The sequence below is a fragment of the Pelobates fuscus genome, chromosome 1 (genome assembly GCF_036172605.1).
Source record: "Pelobates fuscus isolate aPelFus1 chromosome 1, aPelFus1.pri, whole genome shotgun sequence".
Taxonomy (NCBI): domain Eukaryota; kingdom Metazoa; phylum Chordata; class Amphibia; order Anura; family Pelobatidae; genus Pelobates; species Pelobates fuscus.
In genome coordinates this window covers 428,261,093-428,272,398 of record NC_086317.1, presented here as the reverse complement: position 1 = coordinate 428,272,398, position 11,306 = coordinate 428,261,093, and the positions used below count along the sequence as shown (strand labels likewise).

The window sequence follows — 11,306 nt, the reverse complement described above, 5'->3', positions numbered from 1 at the left end:
TCTTCATGGGGACACCTTTGCACAGGGCCGTATACTGAAGCTTCCCAAGGAAGAGAGGCTGAACTGGGGCAGAGGATAACAACCCTCAGGTAAGTCAAAAAGAAAAACCTAAATGATCAAAAAGATTGAGGAAGGGAGAAGGAAGGAGGGCGTATTTATACTATTCTTTTTTAAAGGTTCCTGTCTAATTATGGATTTGGAGGAGCTACCCATTGCTGTGCTGCCATGGATATGGCCAGGAAATATATATATCCATATACATAATTACACAAATAATTTCAGTCTTTTTTAGTAGTCACTTAGTCAAAACACTGGCCAAAGTTAGCGTTCATAATTGTTTTTTTTTGCATTTTTAACACTCAAATATAAATGCTAACTTTGGCCAGTGTTTGTGACTAAGTGGCTTCTAACAAAGACTGGACATACCCCATATTGAATACCCTGACATTTTATGTCTACTTTAAAAAAATATGTACATGTGAGGTGTGATTCAGAGATTTATGACAGATAACAGTTTTACAATGTCACTATTGACAAATTTTAAAAATATATATTTTGAAACAGCAATGTCCTACTTGTACTTATAGCCCTATAACTAGCAAAAAAAAGCCAATAACATGTTAACATTGGGTATTTCTAAACTCAGGACAAAATTTAGAAACTATTTATTTGTTTTTTGGCGGTTGTAGATGGGTTGAAGATTTGGGTGTCAAAGTAAGAAAAATTTGTTTTTTTAATTTGGTCATCAGATTTTATAAAAAACTAAATTCTATAGTAAATGATATGATATGATGAAAATAATGGTACCTTTAGAAAGACAATTTAATGGCGAGAACAACTGTATATAATATGTGTAAGTACAGTAAACGCGTAAGAGAAAAATTACAGCTAAACACAAACACAGCAGAAATGTAAAAACAGCCCTAGTCCGGTAAGAAAATTGATAAACGGTTTGGTCACTAAGGGGTTAAAGAGACACTACAGTCACCAAAACAAGTTTAGCTTAATAAAGCAGTTTGTGTGTATAGATCATGCCTCTTAAGTTTCATTGCACAATTCTCAGCCATTTAGGAGTTAAATACATTTGTTTCTGTTTATGCAGCCCTAGCGACACCTCCCATGGCTGTGACTGACACAGCCTGCATGGAAACAAAACAGTTTAATTTTTAACCACTTTCAATTAGTAACTGTGTTTAGAAGTTTTTCTCTCCTGCTGGATCTAGTAAGCTATTAACAGAGCAGATTCTAAATTAAACAGAATTTGCAATAAAAGAAGTGCAAACATTAAATGTCTCTTTACAGGAAGTGTTTATGAAGGTTTTGTCAGTCACATGCAGGGAAGGTGTGACTATGGCTGCATGGACAAAGTAATTTAACTCCTAAATGGCAGAGTATTGAGCAGTGAGACTGCAGGTGCATGATCTATAAACCAAAACGGTTTCATTAAGCTAAAGTGGTTTTGGTACTCTGATGTCTCTTCTAATATCAGGTTTATTTATCCATCACATTTATCAAGATTTACCAAAGTGTTCTGTTCTTAAAATTGTTGAAAATAAATGTAAAGGGTGAGGAGTCACCAATGGATTTTGTTCACTGGTTCTACTGGATTCAATTGTTATTGTCTCATTATTAGTGCTCTAGACCAGTTTCTAGAATAGCACAATCCTGTAAATCTCCATTATTTTTTCTGTTTCTCTTTCCCAGTGATTAAGGTGCCCTGATTGAACTGGATTGTAATTTTATTTGCTAAATCTTTACTATACATTTGAAAGAAAATGGAACATCACATAAAAAAGGTTAGCACAATTTCTTTGCATTGTTCGTTGTAAGATGTAATATCCAGAAAAGTGGACGGTTTCCCTTTAACGTTGGTTATATTGTCACTTTTATTGACCTGTGTCTCCAAACACCTTGGAAGACCATGTAAATGAAGAAAGTAGAAATGCAAAATATAAAGAAAATGTTTGTGAAATACAGGGAAGATAGTAAAGGTTGTTACGGAAGATCACAGAGATTGCTCTGAATAATAACCTTCTGGTATAATACAAATATATAAATATAAAATATATTAATATATGCAAATAGTAATGTTACTAAAAAAAACACAAAGAATAGTATATAATTCAACCACATTCTTTATTGAGTATTCGTTTAAGAAACAGAGGTATACAGGCACACCCAACAGATTTTTAAAGCCTTTAAAGAAAAAGGCACAGGGACATAAGGTAAACATTTCCTCCCTAGCATACATTGTTGTTGCATTGCAACACATGTGAACCAAAAAAAAATAAAAAAAAATTAAGCAAATGACTCTATAATTTTATGTTATAAAAAATGACATCATTTACAAATAAAACCCACTTGAGTTAGTATCAACAATTTGTATAGCAGTTCCTTTTTTTTATTTTTCATTTATTTTTTTTATTTTTTTCTACTTTTGAAAAGGCTTCAATTCCAAGCACCAATAGTGGTATATTTTCGTTTTTTATTCATTTTGTAAGAAACTATGCTACCCTTACAAACTGAGTAGCAGTAGGAATGATAACAAATTAACACCTTCTGTCATTTAAAAACATTTCAAACAAGTTTAGAAAATTTTAAGAGTCATCTTATGAAGTATAGCGGTAGTAGCTTTTCTACGACTAATGTGGAATCGCTGTATCTCTAAAATATCTTTGTTTTGCTTTTTTAAATCCTTGAGCTTTTAGATTTGACTTTAAAATAATTAGCATTTTATGGCACATTATTTGCTAGAGAGGGTTATATATTATGGAAATTATCTAAATTTCGAAGATACATTCAGCAATTTATGTGTTTTTGATATTTCATACATACCACCCTCCTTATTCAAATTTATTTTCAGGACATCAGTATGAAGTTTTTCTCAAATAAAGACACAATTTGTGCAAGATGTCATATAAACCATTAAACCCCTATTCCATGATAGCACACTGTTTAAGTATTTCTCTTCAAGCAGATGTTCCATTTTTCGGTACAGTTTCTGTTGTTAATGGAGTTATAACTTATGGCTTCTCTTCAGCTTTCTTCTTACAGGTTGACCTATAGAAGGTGGAAATACATACTCATAATCAAAAATACAATCATTTAAGTTCTGGATACAAGTCCATTTGTGGTTCCTCAACATTAAAACAGCTAGATCCATAACCATAAAATAAAAAAAAGGTTATTTTTGTCATGCAACATAACAAAGTATAACATGCAGACATTATCGTCATTAAATAATGAGGTCCATACCCAACGATCAAGTACCAATCCAAAAATGCAAGTCACGATAGTCAAAATAGAATTGCAAAAAATATTTAAGTTAGCTGAAATTGGTATTTTGTCAATGTTTTTAACCCCTTTACTACCAAAATTGTGCGTACATATTTTTACTGTCATTTGCTTTCCAAAACGTAATTTAGTCCATGAATTCTCAATTACCAACATTTATATTCCAGAAGTGATTATCAGTTTGTCTAGGAAATATTTCCACCTATTTAGGACTGCATTCTCTTAGCAGAGTAAAATATATCATTATGATATACCTTTCCTGCATACCAGACTCTGAAAATGTATCTTAATTATTTCAGGCATAGTTGCACCAATCTGGTGTAGATGTTGACGTGGTTCAGCTTTTCATTCAACCAATATTTCTATAACGGTTGGATGTATAAATAACAAATAAAATATACACACATTTACATTATATATTTATGTGCTAGCTATACAACACATGTTTCAAATAAATGTTATGCTAAGATTTTTCAAATAAAAATGATTTGACAGTGAAGGGGATAATCCAAATATTTCTTTCTAGATAGACTGTTATGGAAATTTAAATTTTAAGTATCTGTACATTGTGCAGTAATGCCCAGTCAGTTTCTTTTCAAATAAGCATGCTGTTAGTGCATATGCATTTCATTAGCAAAGCTCTACCTTACTGCAGTATGGTCAAGAAGTTACGCTGTAAAAACGAATTAGTCTAAAATGTAGAAAGAAAAGTTCAGTTTCCATTGCATAGCATTTTTTTTTTATGGATACCATCACGTTTAATTAGCTTGATTAAGCGCTAAATCAGTACCTAAATTGTGCTTTTTTCCCCAACGTATTAGTTAGTCATGCGCTGTGAAGCAAAATTCTGCATAATTGGACGAAAAAATATTCTGCATGCAAAACTGGACGAAAAAATATTGTATCTAGATTTTTAATTTACTGCAAAGTTATTAACAAACAAAACCACATGAATTGTCTGGAGATTGTAAAATACTGCGCTTGACAAGTTATTATTTGTATAGGGTCAACACATTTTGTAGAGATCCTGAGGTCTTGACCTGACCAGCTGTACATAGTAGAGAAAAAACACCTAAAAATATTGATCTGCCATCAGGCAAAGAGTTTAAACCAACAATTTGTATTTGTGGATGGACGTAAAGCCTACAATAACAGTCAAGATGCCAATAACTTCTTGCTTCATGCCCTTAGGTTTAAGATACCTATGAATGCTACCCAACTACGACTTTCTCTTAGATTTTAGTTTTAGTTATAATAGTTAAAATATTTAAAAGTCTAAAAATCCCAAGAATTAAGTTGTTCAAATTATCTTTTGAAATGTATTTAAATTCTGATCTACTTAATAATTTCTTGATGTCACTTGAATTTAAATTTTGCTCTATCTTTATGTTAAAGAGGTTAGTACATACAGGTGAAGAACTTGTGGGGTACTCCAAAATGACAGCTTCCATAAACAATCCGACCACCTACACATAAATTGGCAGCAAAACTATTCTTATTAGCAAATACATTTTATTATAACTTTTGTTTTGCTTCAGGGCCTTCTTCACCCCTTGTCCTAATATAATCTGTGTGTAGATGACTTGTCAAATATCCACATTTTATAATTGTAAAGTGTGACACAATATGTTTGCGCTATATAAATGCTAATAATAATAATGAGGTAAAAAAAATCATAAAGAGAGCATGCAGTTGGCCAATTATTTTCCTGTTGTTAATTCATCAAACACAGTTTTCAATCTGATTTATGTTAGTAATCCTTTTGCACTATTTATGCATTTTTTTAAAAACAATTTTAGAAATGTTGAAGAAATTTCACAATTTCAGAAAAGTTTACCTTGTATCCTTCTGCTAGTCTGTACCCTTCTAACTTGTGGCTCTAAACAAGAAGAACAAACACATAAACACATAATATCTACCCAACACAAAATATACAAATATATGAGGTTGTTTTTAGTTAGTAACATATATAAGTCATTAGTCTTTTACAGTCTTTTAGATTAGTATTGTTTCTGATGGCTTACCTTCAACTATTGTTGTGACTTTGGAGATCTCGGAACCTGGAACAAAAAAGAATGACTCAGAGAAGAGGCACAGAACACTCTTTTTTTTTTTATTTAACAGTTACACACAACTGTAAAATGACCCTTCTTCAAATATATAGATATACGTGTGTACCATTCCATAATTTACAACCAATTAAAAAAATACTATATTTTTCATGGAATGTTTTCAAAATCCTTAAAATAACACCACTGTATCATCCCTTCACTTCCTAGGGATTCCTACGGATGTTTTATATTAAAACAAACATACTGTTATCTTATGTCATTGTATACTTTTAACACATTACTACAGAATCTACTTATCTAACCACACCACGAAGATCACAGAATGTTTGATATGGTTTCCTTCCTTAACATCTTACTACAGAATCCCACCATGTTGACTCATCGGCAGAATGTGACTGTCTCCTGCCTTTAGCATCTTGAAGATTCAAAGTAATCCCTACTACCATGTTTTGCTCCACATGATTTCTCTTAAGTTGTTAACTGTATTTAATATCTATATTATAGAACCCACAATGGGTAATCTTTGGCCGTATCTGACTGCCTTATATAAATGATGGTCCTATGAGAAGCCATACTATTTCTTAAGTAATTTTATTGTTTTGCAAGCTGGTGAAAGTGTACTTATATTGTTGTTATACACTTTCTCATTATTTTGTATTGCTGGTGAAGGTGTGGTTATATTATTTTTATACACTTTCACATTTTTTACATTTATTTATGTATTTTGTACATAAAAACCTCAGTCAATACACATTGTTTGTTCAGAATTTTACAAACACATTAAATCAACGAATACTGAAAAAAAAAACATTTTAAGTTTACAAAATTACTTGAGGCATTTATATTCCAGAAAACAACATTAATATGTTATTTGAGTACAAACAATTGATTATTAAGTGTATTAGTTGCTAATCATTTGTTAGGAGAGAAAAAAAATAAAGAGAGTTTACAATATGTAATTGCAATAATTAATTGAATTTGTAAAATGTAAATGCCAGAAGATATTCAGAGACCAGTAACATGCCATTTGCAGTTAATAGGGGGAATGAATATTTGTTTTATAATTAATTTAAAACATTCTGGTAATTAGTGAGCAGATCATCTTTTAAGAAAAGGTGTAAACAAATGCTCATTGCCCCATAGCTATCTTGTTAGTTTTTTTTTTTTAAAGACTAATTATGTCTGTCATGTTTATATTTTCTTTTGTTTAGTTTTGCAGCCTAATTGTTGAATTATAACTCTTTTTTTTCCAATTAACTAAAACAAATCTTAGTCTTTAAAAGCAAGCCATAACACCAGAGAGATTTCCACCACCGACACCTTGTTATAAGATAGTAGTTGACGGTCAGTTGCACTCACTAACCTCCCTGGAGAAGCCTTTTCAGCTCGTCATCGTCAAGTAATTGTGAATCACCTTCAATGAACTTGGATACTCTGGTAACTTCTGATAGGACACATTTTTATGTCATCAATGTTTAGATATGTAACAATTGTAATGGTTATCATGAGGCAGAGAATTGAGTACCCACAGCATACATAATACACGTTGAATGATTACAAAATTAATTATTTGCTTTGACCTGCAATGGGAAACCAACTCTATTTATAAATCTTCCATTTCCATTCTGTTCAAACACCAGTTTTTACCTGGATGGGATAAAAACATCCTGCATCTATATTTAGTCTCTCTGTATTATGCGGAAGCACTTGAAGATCCTACCCGGTCCCCAAGCCGTCCCATACTTTACTGATGCCTGAGAAGTTTTCAATGGGAAGGCATTGGATTGGCTGAGATCATTAAATCTGGTGATGTCAGCCAAGGAGGTAAAATGGGGGCAGAGCCAGTGCCGGCGGACATCCGTGGCGCTGGAATGAAGATGCGTTTTAACCATTTTTAAGTGAGGCAAGGGGGCCGGGAGGCTAAATAAAGTTTTAAACACTACAGGGTCAGGAATATGTGTTTGGGTTCCTGACCCTATAGTGTTCCTTTAACACAACGGCACAATATTTTTATAGCACATGAATACTGTAAGTTACATAAAAAAGAAAAATGATTTATACGTTGGAATTAATAATAGAATTGGACTATCATGAGATGATTCTCTTCTTTAACACATATTGTCTTACCATTATTGCTTTATCTTACTATCAATTAACTGTCACTTTTACCATGAATTGTAATGGCATTTTTTTCAGAATCTAACCTTAGTATTTACAGAGAGTACTAAATATTTAAATGATGATTGAACTCTATAGCTTGGTTGTAACTCTGCCTACTTTGGATAATCTATTTTATTTTTATTTAACTCATCATTTTTGGGATTTATCCTCTTTGGTGGTCGTTTCTATGTAATTTCCATTTGTAAAGTAATCACAGCAATTGACAAAAATCACATACAACAACATATATTGTATATATTTGGATGCTATGCAAAGTGTAATTTGCGTAATATTAATCAACATAGCATATACTGCACCATACTATTTTTTATAACGTTAACATTTCTAGAATTATCAGTTAGAATGTTAATAGATCACAGTCACAATATTCAAATTGCATTTAACTGACTATGATCAATTATGCATTCTTTAGGGATACACACAAACTATATTCATTCTGACATGTATCCTTGGTAGATTTTTTTCAAGTTTCAAGATATAACTATTATTCTAGATATAATCTATTAAAAGCAGAAATATTTGTCACATATCCATTTACTGATCCACTTCTGCCCAGACATTCAGTTACTCACTAGAGATGTCCCGAACAGTTCGCCAGGAACTGTTCGCCGGTGAACACAGCTTGTTCGCGGTCGCCGCGGCGGGCGAACATATGCAATGTTCGGTCCGCCCCCTATTCGTCATCATTGAGTAAACTTTGACCCCAGTCAGCCGACACATTCCAGCCAATCAGCAGCAGACCCTCCCTTCCAGATCCTCCCACCTCCCTGACGAATAGGGGGCGGACCGAACATCGCATATGTTCGCCCGCCGCGGCAACCGCGAGCAAGCTATGTTCGCCGGCGAACAGTTCCCGGCGAACTGTTCGGGACATCTCTATTACTCACTACAAGATCAGCAGAAATATGTGGAATCTGTAATTGTATGGTATAACATAACAACAAGTAATTTTAAGTACAGTACTAACCTTCTTCAAGCATTCTTTTCAGTGTAGCCTCATCGAGGTCACCTCCAACTCCAGAAATGCGAGTAACTTTTACTTCAGGGCCTTGAAGACAAGAAAAAAAATGTTTAAAAAATTTTTTACAAAATGTGTTTATTGCCCCACAAAATATATTTTCTATACTGATTGACACAATATACCTTGTCTTATAAAGTTTTGCTGCAAGGAGTTTTGTTTCTTCATTATTGAAACAAAAAACAGATTATACCGTAATAAAATAAATAATTTAATTAAAATTAGAAATGTTAATTATATTGTAAAACCAGTACAGTTTTACAAACCATATTGCAAATAAATATTTAAGGACATTGAAAGCAAACAATTTGGCAAATTCTTTACATTTAAGATACTAATACCAAACAATTCAAAATAATTTGAAAAATCCATTTTTTTTTTTTTTTTTTACCTTGGATGACTTTAGTCACTTGAGTTCCACCCTCCTTTATCAGTTTAAAATCTTGGTCACCTTCAATCACTCTAGTGATCTTAGTTAGTGTGGGATCTGACAAATGTGAGTGTGGAAAAAAAATTGTTAATAGGAAAGAATTTTCATCTTTTATATTTTTCTTGGGTATTAATTTTGGATTTAATGATTTTGTGGGTAATGAAAGCATTATGAATTCGAAGAAAGAATACAGTACAATATTAATATTAATAAACATATGAAAACATATAAAATAAATAAATATATGTAATGAATTTTATAGAAAATGTAGGAATTCTCTAATTTGACAGATAGCTTAGATACTATTTTCTAAAAAAATATTTAAAATATAAGGTCACTGGGCTCAATATCAGAATATCAGTACCCCAGCTACTGTCTACTTTACCTCCTTGGATGATTCTAGTCACTTGCGTCTCGCCTTCCTTTATCAGTTTAAAATCTGGCTCACCTTCAATCACTCTAGTGACCTTAGTTATTGTGGGTTCTGGTAAATTTTATTGTAAAAAAGTACAAGAAAGTGATGAAGTAACGGACAAGCCTAAGTATTATATTTAAAAGGCTTTCAGTTCAGTAGAATTGCTAGATATTTGCAAAAGGCTAAAAAGTCTTGAAATGGAAGGGAAAACACAATAGAAAGCTAGATGTGATGCAAAAATGCTTAAATTATCTAAACATTCTATATTTTTATAAAGGTTAATACACAAAAGGATGTACAATTAAATGAAGATTTTTTTCGCCAACAACAACATTGCACTTCAAGATAAGTTGCAAAACTGATGCAAAAACGTAACACTTTGTCCCAACTCAACAATTGTATATATGTTCTCAAATTATTTTTCAGTTCAGTATTTAATGAATAACCCCAAAATGCTTTCTTTAATAAAAAATAGTCTTTATAAACATGCTATTAAGTTATTTAGTGCAAACAGATAATACATGACACTACCAATGTATTATTCATAGTCTAATTAATATATACCAAATTGGCTTGATTATGTAGAAAAATATTGCATATTTTTAATATTAAATAAAAACAATTTAAAAATCTCTGCTTTGCTCACTGACCATAAAGGCTGCAGTGAAGTACCACCCTTTTCATAATGAGAGGTGCGGCACATAGCTCTACCCACTTTACAAATCATTAACTCTATCGGCTTTGGGTATTTAATGTTCCTTTCAGTCTATTTCCAACACGTATATCTCCCCAAATAAGTACAGAGCTCCACCCCAAATGGGTGATGTAAATAAGTAATATGAAAATTAGAGGATACTTCAAGCCAAGTATATATATATGTGACTGTATGTAGAGATAGGACAGCTGAGAACTTGTTTCAATGAAACAATTATTCATTGTTTTTACATTATAAGAAAATCCTAATAATATCTTAGTAAAATATTAAGCTAATAAACATAAAACACACTCCTTGCTCTGATATTTAACCCCTTAAGGACACATGACATGTGTGACATGTCATGATTCCCTTTTATTCCTGAAGTTTGGTCCTTAAGGGGTTAATGAAAAAGCACCCAGCTGGAATTGCAAATAATACATGGAGTCACATTATACAATTCAACCTATTCATGTTACAGAATGTACATCTAATACAGGGGAAGACAACCTTCAGCACTCCAGATGTTGTGACTACTGTCACAACCCCCTGATGATTTGCCAGTAATATGACTGTAAGATTATTATGGGAGATGAAGTCCAGAATATCTGGAGTGCCAACGGTTGCCTACCCCAGATCTAGTTTTTCATTGTGCAAGATTTAATAAAACACTCAGTGTGAATATACACAGTTACCTGAAATGTGCAAATTTAGAGAAACATACCTTGGATTACTTTTGTAATTCTTGTCTCTCCCCCCTGAATCACTTTGACTTCTGGTTCTTGAATTATTTTTGTCACTTGGGTAATGGTTGGCTCTGAAATTATGGGATGGGAAGAATATTACATAAGTCAATAAAAATGGAACTACTATGAGATGTTGGACTATTATTCACACAAACAACATAGATACATATTGCTGAAAGGGAACTTATAATCATTCATCTCAAGCATATTTCATGCAAGGTAGCTTTGGTGGTAACACTGGTAGGTAAGTTGCAGAACAACTCCACCAACTGCATGCTTCTTTACCAGTTCTAAAATTTGGAGGTGGACGATCCATGCTTTAAGTTCTCTTTTACTCTCTGAACTAATTGTAAGATAGTAAGATGCAGAGTATGACATAACTTTAGACTTCTTCAGTTACAACTGTAGAAGTGCCAAGAGAGAAGTCTGTAACATCAAAAGTAAATATCCCTCTTC

The 11,306-nt window shown here is 32.5% G+C and overlaps 1 protein-coding gene across 4 annotated transcripts in view; it reads right to left on the bottom strand.

Annotated features, from left to right (window-relative positions):
- Positions 1–2,117: 2,117 nt before the first annotated feature.
- The window catches only part of POSTN (periostin), a 45,109-nt gene continuing 35,920 nt past the window's right edge, over positions 2,118–11,306 (bottom strand). For 2 of the 4 annotated variants that reach the window (XM_063429042.1, XM_063429049.1), the window contains 8 exons: positions 10,829–10,921; positions 9,381–9,479; positions 8,957–9,052; positions 8,515–8,595; positions 6,730–6,810; positions 5,319–5,354; positions 5,132–5,173; positions 2,118–3,060 (listed from right to left, as the gene is read on the bottom strand). In XM_063429042.1, the coding sequence (XP_063285112.1) occupies positions 3,017–3,060; positions 5,132–5,173; positions 5,319–5,354; positions 6,730–6,810; positions 8,515–8,595; positions 8,957–9,052; positions 9,381–9,479; positions 10,829–10,921 (572 nt within the window). In that variant the 3' untranslated portion in view covers positions 2,118–3,016. The remainder of the gene's footprint in view (positions 3,061–5,131; positions 5,174–5,318; positions 5,355–6,729; positions 6,811–8,514; positions 8,596–8,956; positions 9,053–9,380; positions 9,480–10,828; positions 10,922–11,306) is intronic. The other 2 variants (XM_063429058.1, XM_063429066.1) reach the window with 2 other exon arrangements.